At 57.1% G+C, this 16,503-nt stretch overlaps 1 protein-coding gene across 2 annotated transcripts; it reads left to right on the top strand.

The window, feature by feature from the left end:
* Positions 1-2,598: 2,598 nt before the first annotated feature.
* On the top strand, positions 2,599-15,795 carry CACNB3 (calcium voltage-gated channel auxiliary subunit beta 3). Of its 2 annotated transcripts, none has more exons than XM_036298271.1 (13): positions 2,599-2,750; positions 10,168-10,290; positions 10,510-10,632; positions 11,124-11,239; positions 11,501-11,565; positions 11,778-11,797; positions 11,986-12,066; positions 12,249-12,307; positions 12,469-12,578; positions 12,843-12,994; positions 13,200-13,295; positions 13,413-13,562; positions 14,429-15,795. In XM_036298271.1, the coding sequence occupies exons 1-13, from the start codon at positions 2,709-2,711 to the stop codon at positions 14,741-14,743; spliced, it is 1,452 nt and encodes a 483-aa protein (XP_036154164.1). In that variant the 5' UTR covers positions 2,599-2,708; the 3' UTR covers positions 14,744-15,795. The 2 variants fall into 2 exon arrangements, with proteins under 2 accessions (XP_036154164.1, XP_036154163.1); XM_036298270.1 differs by lacking the exon at positions 2,599-2,750 and adding an exon at positions 5,439-6,098.
* The last annotated feature ends 708 nt before the right edge of the window (positions 15,796-16,503 follow it).

The following is a 16,503-nucleotide window of genomic DNA, read 5'->3' as shown; positions in this document are numbered from 1 at the left end:
TGACAGCCTGGCGATCTGGGAGTTTGGAGAATAGGGTGAGCTGACCCCAGGAAGAAGGGATGAGGCTGCCTAAGAAGCCCTGGGGACTGTGAGCTGGCACTGAGGACCCGAAGGGGCCAAGCTAAGGCATGACTCCCAGAAATATGTCCAGTGTAGAAGCCCCTCTTAGCAGGGTGCCAGATACTGTGAGGTCAGAGCCAGAGGTGGGCGCCCAATGGAGGGAGTGGGGAGGAAGAGTGTGTGGGTCCCAGACAGGGCCCAAAGAGGGTTAATCCTGTAAGTCATCTCACATGGAGGGGGCTGGGAGAGGACAGGTCTGGGAACCTGGAGGCTGGGCTCCCAGCTCTAGCTCTGAGGTTCCCACCTTCTCTCTTGTTGTATGGTCCAGCAGCTGGAGTGGAAATGAGAAAAAGTGAAGGATGCAAAGCTGCTCCTATACACCTCAGAGTCCCTCTGATAGGCTGAGAGAAACCATTAATATTTCTATTTTAAAGTAAGGATTGGAGGGAGAGAGAGAGAGAGAGAGAGAGAGAGAGAGAGAGAGAGAGATGTTCTAGGCTGTAGGTTCTGGGAGAGTGGAGAGAAGGAAGGAGAGAGGGAAGAGCCAGAGACAATTGCTTGCCTTGGCCAGCACACTCCACCCCACCCCTTCTCCTATGGAAAGGAAAGCTGCCCCAAGGCCCAGAGGAGCTAGTCCATTAGCTGTGGTCAGCAGGGGTGCATGGAGTAGGTGGGGGGTGTCTCCCTCCAGGTCTTATTGTCAAATGAAAGGCCAAGTTTCTGCTCCAGTGGAGCCCAAAGCAAAACAAAACATAAAACCTCTGCGCACATTTTTAAGACACACGCATAACCTCTTTATCTCTTCTGAAGAGTTGAAGCTAAGTAACTGGTAGGTAGGTGGGTGGTAAGGGAATCCTCGGACCTACTGGACTAGACCACAGCGAGGGGGGCGGGGAGTGCCCTCCCAAAGCACTTTCCAGGTCAGGTCCAGCCTGAGGAGGAGCTGGGAGTGGAGAGAATTCTCTCCCGATTTAACTCCCTCTGGAATGAGGGCAAGCGGAGGGTCAGTTAGACAGAGAGGGAGAGAAGTCTCCCAAGATTCCCTGGGGATGGGAGGATTGAGGGGAGGGGTTCTGGGCACCCCAGGGTAAGGGAGTTAGAAAAGAAGCTCAAGGAGGACAGGGGAGCGCCCTCAACCGGGAAGAGTTCTAGTTGGTGCGGAGGGGAAGTTGGGGACCCCCGTCATTCAGCTTCAGGGTGTGTCTGTGTCTCCACAGCGGGTCTGCTGCATCCTCCCAGTCCCCAAGCCGCCGTCTTTGGTGTGGAGAAGAGTCCAGCGGGGGTGTTGGGGGTGAGGAGGGACCAATGAGAGGCAGATCCGCTCCGAGGGTGCAGGGAGAGAGCTGGCTGGGGCTACACCCCTGCTCCCCCCTTCCCCCGCCAGAACTTGGGCTTGTCCTCTTTGACGTGCCCGCTGAAGGGGGCGGGAGGGGTACTGACCCGAGGATCGGTCCGAGAGACTCTGTACTCCTTGCTGCCCAGGCCCTGCGGGTCGCTGCTGGGCTCAGTGGAGTCGCCCCAGGAGACCAGGATGGAGGTAGGAGCGGTTTAGGGCTCCAGAGAGGCCAAGTATCTAAAAGGGTACGTGGGGTGAGAATCCCATGCTAGGGATCTGGAGATGGGACCGCGGTCCCTGGAGGGGGGGTGGGGGGGTTCGTCTTGGGCTTCGTAGGGGTCTGGCTCGGAGCTTCGCCCCTCTGCTCCGGCCAGGGCAGCGCCTCCTGCTGGCAGGGCCCGACCTCTGCCGGCCGACAGACGGGACCCCGGGGCGGGTACCGCCACCTGGAGGGCGTGCGGCCGCCGGGCGAGCGAGTCCAGGGGGCGCTGCAGCCGGTCAGGGAGGGGCGCCTGGCCTCTGCCTTTCGCCTTCGCGGGCTGAGTCCCGACACGCCGGCCCGGAGAGAGCGGTGACCGAGACTCCCCGGGCGCCGGGCAAATCCCAGCGAGGCCGTCTCCAGTCGGATCCCGCAGAAGCCACAGGGTCTGGACCTGGGACAGGGAGGTGGACGGGCTTCCCCGGAACCCCGAGGGCGAGCCTTGACGCAGGGGCAGCGAGCAGCACACGAGCGTTCTCCTCCGATCCACCGGTCCTCTGCTGAGGGCGGTCGGAGCCGCGCTGGGACCGCGGCGCTCTCCTCCCCCGGACGCCGGGCGCGGGCGCACGGAGCTGGGGCCGCGGAAAGCAGAACCTTCCACTCGAAACTCCGGAGTCGGGCGGCCCTTGAGCTACTCCAGCCCTTCTGCCTGTGGCGGCGGGAGCTCCAGTCCCCCTTCTGGGAGGGGTACAGGAAGAAAAGGGGGGGGGACGGAGGAGGGACTATGTGGATGGAAGGACAGTGGGAGGCACCCTGATAAACAGGGACCGTAAAGAGAAGGAAGAGACTGAAATGGAGAGAACAGGACTGAAAGGCGACGGGAGAGGGCGAGAGTGACTAGAGAAGGCTAGGCGAGAACGGGAGAAGGAAGGAGGGAGGGAGGAGAAAAGGGGGAGGGAACCCGGAGAGAGGGAAGGGAGCCGGCGGCGGGCGTAGGGCGTAGGGCGAGGCCAGGCGTGCAGGCGGGGAGCCCGCGTGCAGAGCCGCAGCCGGTCCAGCTCCCGCCTCGGAGCCCCTGGCCCGGGGGAGGGGGAGAGGCCGCTGGCCCGGTCTATGTCTTTTTCTGACTCCAGTGCAACCTTCCTGCTGAATGAGGTAAACGCGGGGCCCCTCCCCAGTGGGTGGGAGGGAAGCCCCACTCTAAGCCAAGAAGTGGGCTCCAATTAGGGGGAAACTGCAGTGATGGGGAGGGAGACCAGAGATGAGGCTTAGAGTGGAAGAGGCAGTAAGAAAGAAGGGAGTGGCCGGAGCTGGCAGCTTCCAAGCACTTGAACAGGAATGAGAAGGGATGGCTGCCTGGGGAGGCAGAAAAGAGGCTAGAAAATAGGGAGAAAGGAGGGCTTCGTGCCCCTTCCTGGGTTTCCTGGGGACAGCTAGAATGCTAGGGGCTTGGGCTGGGTCCGGCTCTTAAAGACTGCTGAGGAGGATTTCCCCGAGGTCCTGGTGCCTGCCTCAGTTTCCCCATTCAGTGCTCAGGGGTTGGGATCTGCCCAGCTTCCTGGTGTACTTACAGGAGAAGCTAGGTATCCTGGAGGCTCCCGGAGAACTCCAACTCCCAAACCTGGTTATTTGGGTTTCGCCCCCTATGTCTTGCTTCTATGCCTTGGGTGCCTGCCAGCTGCCAGTCTAGCAGCTCTTTCCTTAGAAAGAGGAGAGCGGGAAGAAGCCTCTCCAGAAATCCTTTTTTTCCCCCTCACCTCTCTCCCCTCACGTGCAATCATGGAAAAGAAAGGGCTTGGGGTGACATGGACAATGACAGGCACATGTCTTATCACAGGACAGGCATCAGAACTGGAATAAGCAGATGTGGGTGAGGTGAGAAATGAGGGGGGGGCAACCTTGAGTAGCAACTAAAAGATAAGGGAGAGAGAGAGAGGCTCTGAATCTCCTCCTATAAGACCCAGGGGAGTGGCCCAGGTAAGGGGAACTTGAATCTATCTCCTGGGGGTGGTTGGCATGGCAACTCATGCTTCAGAAGCAGCCTTAGACACCACTGTCCCAGAAGGGGATGAAGACCGCAAGGTGTATGGGGAAGGAATGAGGTTGATGGCAGAACAACTGTTACCAGGACCCCCTGGTGGTAGGGAGAATCCCCAAAAGGGAGGTCTGGGGAACAGACTGGGGGTTGGGAGAGAAGCAGATGCCTCAGCAGCTGTCTTCTTTATTAGAGTTCTCTCCAGGAGCACCTTGAGAGTCATATTTTTTCACACTTCATGCCTCCTTTCTGCCGTCTGGAAGAACAGAAAGGATTGAAAGGCAGAGAATGAAAGAGGAGGATATAGGAATACTGAAGAACTAGGAAAAGGCACAAAAGCGAGAAGACAGGGTGTCTGGGAACGTCCAATACAGAAGAATTCACTATATTAACCTCCAAATTGTACTGGACTAAAAGGGAACTGTGAAAGTGTACTCTCCCCCCACCACCACCACCCCAGTAGTGATGGATCCCCCCAGTCATAGGGGATCCGACAACATTGTTTGCCAAATCCAGCAGGAGGAAGAGGCTGGGCAGGGCTGGACTGCACCACTCAGGGCCAGACAGGCTACAGGCAGAGTAAAGATGATCTTAAGATAAGGCCCCTTCTCCTTCTTGCCAAGGGAACAAGAACGAGTCACATCAGTGGGAAGCCAGTTGGTTTGGGTGGTCTTTCTCTTCCATGCACGGTGCTTTCTCCCATAGGTTCCATCAAACCGTCAGAGTTTTAGTTTTCTAATTCCCCTGTAGCCCTGGAAGGTAAAGGGACCAGCAGATTCTTGAGTCACCCTAGATGAGTGCTAGGGCTCACAGTGGGGTGAGAAACTGGGAATGGAGAAAGGCTGAGCTCAGGCCCTCCAGGTGTAAACCTCTGTCCATCTCACAGAGTGCTTTGGGTGAGTGGGGGTGGAGGGAAGGTAGGCAATCAAAATTCAAAGGAATGCTTTTGCTCAGGAGATGGAGGAAACTCAAATGGGTGGATCTTTGGGGAAGTTTGCTCAAAATAAAGGCTGCTGTTCGGTTTCTAACCTCAAATCTCGGTGCTCCTTTGAAGGATACAGTCTGGCGCAGAGTCCATGTGGCTCCAACCAGGACCAGCCACCCCACCCGCATAATTTTGGGAAGGAGGGAATCTGGCCTTAAGCTAATAATTCTGGGGAGACTTGCCCTCCCCCCCCCACACACACACCCCAGCGTGGCCAGGATCCCACCTTCTATCCCAGCCACAATTGCTATCTCCACCCTCTGGTTTCTTTCTCATCGATGTAGGCTCACCTAAAACAGCCCCTCCCTGCCCCAGTTCCCACGGATACTTTGGCAATGCCTGGCACAGTCCTTGGCAAGGAAGTGAGGAAGGGATCCCCCATCTTGGCCAGACTAGGATGAAATCTGCCTGCGCAACAGGTGTGGGGCTGCCAGACCCAAAACCTCCCCCTAAGCTCGGGATGGGCGACACGGCCCTTTGTTGCCGGGTCCCAGAGGTGAGGGGTTCGAGCACCTGGGGAGGGGGGGGCGTGCTTTCATGGCATTGACCTGGAGCCGCCAAACCCATCCCTCCTCACTACCATTGCGGGGTTCGCTTTCGGCGTCTCTGGAACCGCCTGGGCACCTAAGCGCAGCCCGCTCACCTGAGGCCCCTCCCCCTCCTGCCGCCCGCCCCCGCCCCGCCTCTTCTGTCTCCCCATTTTCCCGTCTCCCCCTTCTCCCCTCTGTCTCTAATCCTCCCTTCCTCTCTCTCTCTCTCTCTCTCTCTCTCTCTCTCTCTCTCTCTCTCCCCCCCCCCCCCCCCGCCTCCCCGTAACCAGCTCTCGCCTTCTCGACTCAGGTCCGGCCTCCCCCGCCCGCGCCCTCCCCTCCCCCGCTCCAGCCCTTTGTTTCCCGGCGGAGTATTTCCTGGGTTGCCGAGCGTCTCTGTCTCCGCATCTCTCCTCGCTCCGCCTCCTCCCAGCCTGGATCCGCCCGCCCGCAGTCTCTCCACCCCTTCCTCCCCGCTGCCCCTCGGGCCCGTAGGTGCCGGGGGACCCACCTCCTACCCGGCTCCGGTCGGCTCCCCTCTCCCGGCCGGGTTTCGGGCTCCCCGGGAGGCAGGCGCCCCCGCCGCCACCCCCGCCAGGTCCCGGGGAGGGGGGCCAGGTGGGCGGGCGCTATTGTTTTAGGAGCCGGCGCCCGATTCCACGGCGGCGCTTGGGGTGGCACCGGCAGGGTTTGGGGGGTGGGGTGGGGGGAGCGGTGATCTGAGCTCTGAGCTCCGAGCAGCTGGTCTTCGCGGCTCGCTCCCTCCTTCGCGCTCCCTCGCTCGGCGCTGCCGTCCGCAGGGCTGCGGGGCTCAGAGGCATCTCTCGGGCGCGGCCCGCGGTCCTCGCCCCTGCCTCGGGGCTGCCCCCGCCCCCGGCGCCGCTCGCTCCCCCCACCCGGACTCCCCCATGTATGACGACTCCTACGTGCCCGGGTTTGAGGACTCGGAGGCGGTGAGTGCCCACGGCGAGGGTGGGGGCGGGGAAGTTGGGTGACACCTCCTCTCCCTTGGACCCTTCTCCCAGTTCAGCACTTTGAAAAGACGTCCCAGGAGCGGGCAGGGAATGTAGGGGGGCGCTCCAGAGAAGTGGGAAGATGGGTTTTCATGTCAGGGGCTCCCCAGTCCCAGGCCAAGAGACAGCGGCTGTGTGCCGGGCGGGGGTAGTGTGGGGGAAAGACTCGAGCAGGTGTTTCCAAAGCTCAGGAAGAAAGGTAGGGGGGAAAGGGATTTTAGACGTGGCACACGCAATGTCTGGAGCTCCCAAAGGAGGATGTGTGGGGTCTGACACAACCGCTGCGGGAGAAGTGGGTCTCTCGGTTCCCAGGGGGACCATCCAGATCTGTGCCTCATGTAAAGGACACATTCAGGGAGCCTGGGAGAACACCAGAGGGTCAGGTACCAGCCTCTTCGGACAGGAAGATCACAAAACTTGGAGATCTCCATGACCCCTTCTCCTGTGCAGCCTGAGCTTGCCTTATCTCCTCACCCTCCCTCCAGCCCAGCTTCTCTTCCAGGCTGGAAACTGGGCACCCAGCACATGGGTGGGCCGGCTGCCTGACCCCCTCCCGTCCATGCCTCCTGCCGAGGCGTCCTCAGAGCTGCGGGCATCCTGAGCTCCTGCTCAGCGTGGAGGTTGGAGGTGAAGCCAGAGGAGCTGAGGGCCTGGGGATGGAGAGGAAGCTCTTTGCTCAGAGAACCAGGCAACCGATAAATATTTAATTCTCCTCTTTGCTTTTATCTCCTGACCCACTGAGACAAATCAGCTCATTAGGCAGTGATTCCCGGAGCTCAGAAGGAAGAGTGCCTGAAAAGAGGGGGCAAGGACGGGGAGCAGTTAGCTTCGCAGTCCCTTCTCTCAAACATGACGCAAGGAGAGGACCACTAAATGGTGGGCAGCGGTCCCATAGGTGTGAAAGGTAGAGCACTCCAGGGTTGAAAGTGGAGTGTGGAGTGTTGGAGTCTTCTTTCATCACTTGCTGCCAAGCCCAGGATAGATGAGTGCTAGGGCTCACAGTGGGCAGCTATCAGTCCTTTTCTGGGGCTGGGCTCCTGCTGGGCCAAATTCCCCGCTGGGCCTCTAGGGCTAATTACATGGCAGCAAGAACAGATGATTTTCAAGGCTCTGGTGGACACCTATTTACGATGGTTGAAGAGACAGTTGGCATGGCCCAGGGGGCCAAGGTGAGCTTAAGAAGAAACCTCCCTGTAGGGCTGGAAGGCCCTAGAACAGCGGTTCTCAACCTGTGGGTCGCGGCCCCTTTGGTGGTCCAACGACCCTTTCACAGGGGTGGCCTAAGACCATCCTGCATATCAGATATTTACATTACGATTCATAACAGTGGCAACATTACAGTTATGAAGTAGCAACGAAAATAATTTTATGGTTGGGTCACAACATGAGGAACTGTATTTAAAGGGCCAGGAGGTTGAGAACCACTGCCCTAGAAGGTTCTTCCCATCCCTAGTGAGAAGGCAAGAGCTGCTGAAAGATAAAGACTGGCATGTGGATGGTCTTGGGAGCAGTCTGCTAACCCATCACTTGCCCCACCCCTCTCTGGTCCCTGGATCACCCTCCTCCACTTTCCTTTCTCTTGCCTGGCTCCTTGCTCTCTCTGGGGCCCCCTCTGAAGCAGTAGGAGGGAGATCAGGCTCTAAATAAATCCACCGGCTCATCTCCCTCCTCTCCTTCCCCCGTGCCAGGCAAGAGTGGAGCTGCAGCCTGCCCACACACTCACCAGGCAAGGGGGGCACCACTAGGGCACTGTGCCAACTCCTGGCAGCTCCGAAGTACTGAGCCTCTGGCTGTTTTGGCATAATGGGGTAAGGGAGGCAAGACCCCAGATAAGGCTTGGCAAAGGCATCCTGGCTTCCCTACGTGAGACCAGAGCATGAGAGAGAGGTGAGTTCTGAGGACTTGGGAATAAGGAGAGGGGGTTTCATTCTGAGCCCAGTTCATTAAACATTTAGGGAGAGATCCTGTCATTCCCATCCTAGGGCAAGAGGTCAGGTCATCCAGATGGTCCAGGCAGGGATATCCTGATGATTAAATTAGGCTGAGAAACTAGAGAGCGGAGACTAAAGGTTAGACTCCTCTCAGCACAGGTCTGGGCATCTAGGAGGCATCTGAAAGGTGCTTATCAAAGTGAGTGGTCATCCTGCCTTGCCTCCTGCCTCCCAGCCCATTGGGCCCTATTCCCTGCACGCAGCCATCTCCCACTGAGGTACATTCTGTATCTAAGACCCTGGAAGGAGGTCCCCCTCTCTACGGACCATGTAAAGGTTCTTCCTGGGGCTCAGCCCCTCTTTATCCAACTGCCAAGCCAGCCTTATTTTGTTCTCAAGAGAGATGGGAAACAGCAGGCAGACTCTACTCCTCTGTAAAATGAGGGACTTTCCCCCACTGTGCTATCTGCATGTTGTCTACCACAACATTGACTTAGCTTAGGCCCTAGGGCCTGGGCTGACATCAAGCTGACCGGACCTCTTGCCCATGGAGGGGCTGGAGCAGAGGGCATGGCGGACAGCAGTGTGTCTTCCCCACTGAGAGTCTGGCCTCTGCTGCCTTCTGTAGGGAGTCATGCACTGCGGGCTTGAAGGAATGTTCCTCAGTCCGAGAATATCCTAAACCCCCTTCCGCACTCACACACACATTCCCACACGGACTCTTACCTAGGCCCCTACCTTATCTCTGCCACCTGCACCTCAGAATTGATGGAAGTACCACTGCAGGTCTCTGATCATAAAGAGGGGAAACGGGGGCAGAAAACGAAAGATTCCCTTTACCCTAAACTGAGGGTAAACCCAGACATCCTGACCTGTGTCCTCCTGTCCTAAGACCCAGTTTCTCTTGCTCATTTGTGCATCTTCCTCACGGCCTTGAAGGTGAGCTCTGCAACCCTCCAAATGCATCCTCATTGCCCAAAGACTCTTACTGTGGATAAGACTCAGACTCTCCTGGCTCAGGTTACCAATGACCCCCTCCCTACATCCCCAGGGTCCTGCTCCTCCACTGGGTTGGCTGGCACCAACATGGCCTTCCTCCTGGCTGATCTCCCCTTGGGGGTGGAGCTGGGAGCTATAAGCCAGGTGGTGGGCGTGGCTCAGCCTCACAGGCTCATGGAGATAGCTTTGTGTTGCCTTTAGTCTGTGTCCTTTGTTGTTGTTGTTGTTGATTTCAGAGAGGAAGGGAGAGATAGAAACATCGATGAGAGAGAATCATTGATCAGCTGCCTCCTGCACGCCCCACACTGGGGATTGAGCCCACAAACCCAGCATGGGCCCAGACCGTGACCTCCTGGTTCATAGGTCGATGCTAAACCCCTGAGCCACACCGTCCAGGCCAGGCTGTGTTTTGTTTGCTGCCCACACCTGGCCAGTTGCCCCAGCATGTGTGAGAGAAAAGTGGGGGTAGGGAGAGTAGAGAGGAAGAAACTCCCAGGAGTTGGCAGCTCTGTGTCCTCTTCACCCTGGAAGGATAGGGACTCGGGGAGATGAGATCTAAGGGGTGGACGGCTGTATCCTGACTCTCAGGAACAGTGCCGTACCAACCAGCATCTCCGGACTGTTCCCACCTGGCTGTTCATCTGCCAGTCATTTTAAAGCGGTAACGTCTAGGTGGCTTTGCAGGCTGATGTGAACAAGAGGGCTGGGTCGCCTGGATTCAGAATTATCTTCAATATATCATCTTCAAGACATCTTCCTTCCCTCTGCCTTTGGAGGAGGACGTGGTGGAGGGGAGGAAAGGGAGGAAGGAGGGAAGTGAAGGCTCTATTCAAAGCTGCAGTATTAATAGGCTTCGGGGGAGGGGGCAGATCTTAGCACATATGGATTGGGTGGCATTCCTGCAGCCCCAGATATACTGGGGCCCTTTTCAGGGAAATTGGAGGGAGTGTTGGGGCCCAGCCACCTCTGTGGACAGGGAGAGGCTGGGGTTTGTGGAGGCACTGCCATAGGGTCCCGAGGGTGCCCCTATATACTCTTTCCACTTGAGCCCAGGGATCACAGCCTCTCCCCCATGCCAGGGTTCAGCTGACTCCTATACCAGCCGCCCATCTCTGGACTCAGACGTCTCCCTGGAGGAGGACCGGGAGAGTGCCCGGCGGGAAGTGGAGAGTCAGGCCCAGCAGCAGCTGGAGAGAGCCAAGGTATCTGCTTGTGAGCTGGGGGCAGATCAGGCCAGGCTGGGTGGAAGCTTGTACTCGGTCCTACGTCCCCAGCGGTCAGTGGGCAGGATGTACGTGAGTGTGAAAGGTTGTGTGTATGTGATGGGTGGGACGGGGCCCCCACCCTCTGCTGATGGGGCAGTGGGACTGGAAGGGTGCTCCGAGGCTTCCCTCATTGGCACTGATGGCTAAATTCTCTAGCACAAACCTGTGGCATTTGCTGTGAGGACCAATGTCAGCTACTGTGGTGTACTGGACGAAGAGTGCCCAGTCCAGGGCTCTGGAGTCAACTTTGAGGCCAAAGATTTTCTGCACATTAAAGAGGTGACCACCCCCCGCCCCCCTAATAGAAGCCATTTAATTTCCCTCCTCTTGCCCCAGTTCCTATCCTCTTTGTTTAATCCTCAGTCTATAAACAAGTCCCCGAACTCCTCAGCTTTATCCTTAACACACACCCAGACACCCCTTATATCCAAAAACCCAACAATCCTCAGGGTCTCCATACTTCTGAGATCTGGCTTGGGCCTCAGCCTTCACATGTGTAAAGTCAGCAGTTAGATTAGCTGCCTCTTAGGTCCCCTGCAGGTGACAGCTATGATGCATCACACTAAAATCTTGGGGGGCTCAAACCTGGCTGCCCTTCCCTCTGGCACCTTCTCCTGCCCCCCTCTCCCCCCCAACCCCTCACCCCTTATGCTGCCTTGGTCAGACCAGCTCTGTGAATACCTCCCTGGCTCTTCAAGCTGGAGAGCCAGAACTGAGGCCTGGTGTGCCTCCTCCCCTCACCTCCCCTTTCCGCTCCATCCCACGCCCAGAAGTACAGCAATGATTGGTGGATCGGCCGGCTAGTGAAAGAGGGCGGGGACATCGCCTTCATCCCCAGCCCCCAGCGCCTGGAGAGCATCCGGCTCAAGCAGGAGCAGAAGGCCAGGTGAGAGAGGGCTGTGACTCAATAAACATTTCCTGCCCCTCCCAACATGGGCACTTTACCCGGAGTCCACTTTACTACACGTGCATACATATCCCACCCCCTAAAATACACACTCCTTCCCACCTACACACATTTACACTGCACAGATATGCACGCATGCACATGTCATGCCTCCCTCACTAGCTAAGATACAAGGAAATGTATACAACTTTTAAATAATGTGGAACATAGGTGCTTACTGACCTTCCTTTCTCCTTTCAGGAGATCCGGAAACCCTTCCAGTCTGAGTGACATTGGCAATCGACGCTCCCCTCCTCCATCTCTAGGTAGCCTCCCCACAGCCCACCTATCCTGGGTAGGTGGGTCACCAGGACACGGGGCAGGGAGATTTTTCCCCAGGTGAACTGTGTGGGCGGGGTTGGGGAGGGGTCAGAAGAGCTGGCAGAAACCCAGTGTCTCCCCTGGGGAAGGGAATACATGCCCCCAGGGCCTTTTCCCCTTTCACCAACGTTAATCTTTTATTTCCTTTTCCAAAAAGCCAAGCAGAAGCAAAAACAGGTGAGTCAAGGAAGGGACCTGGGCTTGGGGGCTCATGGCTGTAGGAACAGGCTTCTGGGCAGTCATTGTGGAGGGGCAGCAGGACAGGGAGGGAGGGAGCCCAGAACTTCTGAACTGGCCCCACACCAGTCAGGCATAGGGCAGGCCACCAGGCCATGGCTTTGCTTGACCTCACATCAATTCTGCAGGCAGAACATGTTCCCCCATATGATGTGGTGCCCTCCATGCGGCCTGTGGTGCTGGTGGGACCCTCTCTGAAAGGTTATGAGGTGAGAGGAAGTCCTTGACCCCAAAGATCACCTCTGCCAAGCCTGCCATGGGAAGGCCCCAGGGACAATGGGAGGGGCTGTGTGTGGAGGGGATGGGCTCCAGGGCCATGCCTGCTGACGCTGCCCTTCTCCAAGAAGGCCCTCAGCCAGTTCCATTCCGTTCCCCTCATCTCTCCCACCAGGTCACAGACATGATGCAGAAAGCTCTCTTTGACTTCCTCAAACATAGGTTTGATGGCAGGTAAGCTGCTCTGGCCTGAGAACCAGAGAAATCATTGCCTCCTAACATATGTCTATAGCAAGGTCTTTTCTAAAGGGAAAGTTAGGAATTAGGAGGTCCTGTGTGAGGGGCCTAGAGCTTGAAATTTAGAAGTAAGCTGTGATTCTCCACTGCCACCCCAGGATCTCCATCACCCGAGTCACAGCTGACCTCTCGCTGGCAAAGCGCTCTGTGCTCAACAATCCTGGCAAGAGGACCATCATTGAGCGTTCCTCCGCCCGCTCCAGCATTGGTGAGACGTCCCCAGCTCCTGCTTCTCTGCTCATGCAGGCCTTCCTGAGAACTTTCCTCCTACCTTTTTCTTTCCCAACTCTTCCTCTGCCTGCCCCAAGATTGGCAAGAACACACCCCAGTCTCCTCAGTCCCCTATTCTTCTGCCTGCCCAGGCCTTGATGAAGGCCCTCTCCCTCCATCATTGGGGGGGGCCCCCTAGCCCCACTGGAGGAAGTGAGGGGAGCCGCCGGTGAACACTGTGGCTCACTTGCTCCCTCTATAGCTGAAGTACAGAGTGAGATTGAGCGCATTTTTGAGCTGGCCAAATCCCTGCAGCTGGTAGTATTGGATGCTGACACCATCAACCACCCAGCACAGCTGGCCAAGACCTCACTGGCCCCCATCATCGTGTTTGTCAAAGTATCCTCACCGAAGGTAAGTCAGCAGCAGAGGTGGGGGAGGCCCCCAGGGCTGCCCTCCTAGACTGCATCACAGCTTAGCTTGGCCCCTGCCCCAGGGCTCCTGAATTCCATTTTCCTGTTGCCAAATCACAAGTGGGGGACATGCCCAGTTCCTTCTAGGCCCAGCTCTGCCCAGGGCTCCCAGAGACTCCGGGCCTCACTCTGCCCTTTCCCCTCAGGTACTCCAGCGTCTCATCCGCTCCCGAGGGAAGTCACAGATGAAGCACCTGACTGTGCAGATGATGGCATATGATAAGCTGGTTCAGTGCCCACCAGTGAGTGCTTGGGGCAGCTCCTCCTGTGCCCACTCTTGCTTTTCTAGGGCTGGGGCAGTGATGGAGATGGGGCGGGGACTGCTGCTTAGAGGAAGCCAACATTCCCCCTTTGCCTAGGAGTCATTTGATGTGATTTTGGATGAGAACCAGCTGGAGGATGCCTGTGAACACTTGGCTGAGTACCTGGAGGTTTACTGGCGTGCCACCCACCACCCAGCCCCCAGCCCTGGACTTCTGGGTCCTCCCGGTGCCATCCCTGGACTTCAGGTAATCATTTCCAGTTGGCATTGATGTTTAGGCTACGCCAGCCAAAGCAATGCCCTTCCCTGCCCAGAGGCTTGTCCTTGGCCTCCGGTTTGAGCTGGGCAGGTGGACAAAGGAACTTCCTGGTGAGAGGGAATTCATCAATACGATGGGTAATCAGAGGTTACTTTTCTAAGGCTCAAAAAAACATACTCTCGAACTTTTCTGGTTTTTTTAATCCTCACTGGAGGATATTTTTCCATTGATTTTTAGAGAGAGTGTAAGGGAGGGGGAGGGGGGGAGACAGAAACATCCATGTGAGACAGACACATCGATTGGTTGCCTCCCGCACCAGGGCCATGCAACCAAGCTACATGCCCTTGACTGGAATCGAACCTGGGACCCTTCAGTCCATGGGCCGGCGCCCTATCCACTGAGCCAAACTGGTGAGGGCTCTCTGGTCTTTTTTTGTTTTTTTTTTTTAATTTTTTTTATATGTATTTTATTGAGTTTTTACAGAGAGGAAGGGAGAGAGATAGAGAGTTAGAAACATCGATGAGAGAGAAACATCGATCAGCCGCCTCCTGCACATCTCCCACTGGGGATGTGCCCGCAACCCAGGTACATGCCCTTGACCGGAATCGAACCTGGGACCTTTCAGTCCGCAGGCCGACGCCCTATCCACTGAGCCAAACTGGTTTCGGCTCTGGTCTGTCTTGAAGGCAGAGTCTGAATTTTCCTGGAGCCAAAAGCTCCAGTTTTCCATATCTGAAGAGGAAGAATAAGCCAGTGTGCTTCCCGCCCTGGCACTAGTTCCTCTACCCAGGAACGGAGGGTTGAGGGGGGCGAGGTCTGTACTGCCTCACTTAGAGCTGGTGTGTTACCCCCAGAACCAGCAGCTGCTGGCGGAGCGTGGCGAAGAACACTCACCCCTTGAGCGGGACAGCTTGATGCCCTCAGATGAGGCCAGCGAGAGCTCCCGCCAAGCCTGGACAGGATCCTCGCAGCGTAGCTCCCGCCACCTGGAGGAGGACTATGCAGACGCCTACCAGGACCTGTACCAGCCTCACCGCCAACACACCTCTGGGCTGCCTAGTGCTAATGGGCATGACCCCCAAGACCGACTCCTTGTCCAGGACTCGGAGAACAATCACAATGAGCGGAACTGGCAACGCAACCGGCCCTGGCCCAAGGATAGCTACTGACCGCCTCCTGCTGTCCTCCCCTGGCAGGCACAGGCACAGCTGGCTGGGGCACCCACTCCAGGCAGGTTGGCATTAGACTGGCACTAGGCTGAGCCCCTCACAACCCCCTGCCCAGCTCCAGGGCTGCCTGTGATCCTAAGGTTCTGGGAAAAGCAGGGTCCCCCTTACCTCCTGGGCAGTGACCCCCCTAGGCTCCCATTCCAGGTACTAGCTGTGTGTGCTGCAACCCTGGCACCTTCCTCTCCTCCTGCACAAGAAGCTGCCCCACTGGGCAGTGCCCTCAGGCCAGGATCCCCTTAGCAGGGACCTTCCCACCAGACTCAGGGAAGGGATGCCCCCTCAAAGTGACAAGAGGCTGGGGTGTGGGCAACATGACATGAGGAAGAAACAAGGCTCCTGGGCAGACACAAGCCCTAACAGTCAGAGGATTCAGGCTTTGTGCTTTGGGGTCTGAGGACCTCACTCACCTCACTGCCACTCGAGAAAAGAGACAATCAAAGCCCAAAGGGTGGCACTCCCATCCATCAGCTGGGGAGGCATCTACCTACAAGGCTGGAGTAGCAGGCTGGCTGGGCTGGGGCCAAAGGCCTTACAGCTGAGGGTCTGGAATGGAAGGGCTCTCCTCACCCTGCCAGGAATCTTCCTAACATCTGACGGGACCAGGGACAGGAGCATAGTCAAGCCAAATGGTGGTCAGGAGCTGACCCGAGTTGAGGCTTTGGGAAGGGAGGGCATGTGTAGCAAAGACTGTATGGAACAGCTTTGGGGGCCTCCTTGCCCCCCTCATCCTTTTGCTCTTACATCCTGTCATTTCTGTTCTTGGCCCTCGTGCCTCCTGGGGCACATGGGCCCCAAACTTTATTCCCTCATTCATAGCTGCTGCTTGTTATGTTCCGGTTAGGTGGGGAGAGACAGGACACAGTGGACTGCCCTCAGAGGCCCCGTCTACCCAGCTACCCTTGCCTTATGGCTCTAGTGTGTGACCTACAGAGCATGCTCCACATGACCCTGACCCACCTCACTGTCATCACTAATAAACACCATGCACAGTCCTTTGGACTCCTGTTCTGTCTGCCGGCTCAGGTGGCCGGTTCCTCATTGTGTGGCCCAAGTCTAGAGAAGGCAAAGAAATGTCCTGGCCTCCTTTCTCTCACAGAGGACCCACTGAGTGGGAAGGGGAAAAGGAGAGCTGGGAAGAAACTGTATTCCCAGCCCCCTCCCCCCCAACTATGCCCTCAGGCCCAGGTGCTGGAGGGAAACATTCAGCAGCACAGAAAGGACTTGTTTTGGGAGGTGGGGAGGAGGCCTACTCACAGCCTACTGTCCCTGCCTCAGGCCCTATAGTTACAACCTAAACCATGTATTTGCCCAATTTTAGAGTAAGGAAGAACAGAGTAAGATGGTGCTGGGCGAGGACCCAGGCCCTGCAGCCCTCTTTTTACAACCTAACTCATCACTCCTTGAGGCTCCTGGTGCCCACCTCCACCCCTCCCATGAGCAGTGAGCTCAGCAACGGGGGAGCCACAGCAGAGAGTGAAAGCTGGGTGTCAGGCACACAGCATCAGGGGAGGAGAGCGGTCCCATGGTGCCTCACCTGCCAGTTTTACAACTGCTTTCCTTTCTCACCCTGTGGAAAGCTCCCTAGGGGCTATCCAGGCCAGAGCTACACGTTCAGTGAGGCTAGAGAAGGGGAGGAAAGATGCATGAGGATACTGCCGTCATGGTTTTTCCAACCCCAACGTGCCTCCTGTAGACTCTAT

This window comes from Myotis myotis, unplaced genomic scaffold, assembly GCF_014108235.1.
Source record: "Myotis myotis isolate mMyoMyo1 unplaced genomic scaffold, mMyoMyo1.p scaffold_m19_p_3, whole genome shotgun sequence".
Lineage (NCBI taxonomy): Eukaryota > Metazoa > Chordata > Mammalia > Chiroptera > Vespertilionidae > Myotis > Myotis myotis.
This window is presented reverse-complemented; position numbering and strand designations above follow the sequence as displayed.

Bases quoted from the DNA above. Each gene is read 5' to 3' on its own strand.
- CACNB3 (XM_036298270.1), top strand. From the start codon at position 6,054: ATGTATGACGACTCCTACGTGCCCGGGTTTGAGGACTCGGAGGCG. The intron at 12,308-12,468 runs GTAAGCTGCTCT...CTGCCACCCCAG, and splicing joins AAACATAGGTTTGATGGCAG to GATCTCCATCACCCGAGTCA. The intron at 13,563-14,428 runs GTAATCATTTCC...TGTTACCCCCAG, and splicing joins GTGCCATCCCTGGACTTCAG to AACCAGCAGCTGCTGGCGGA.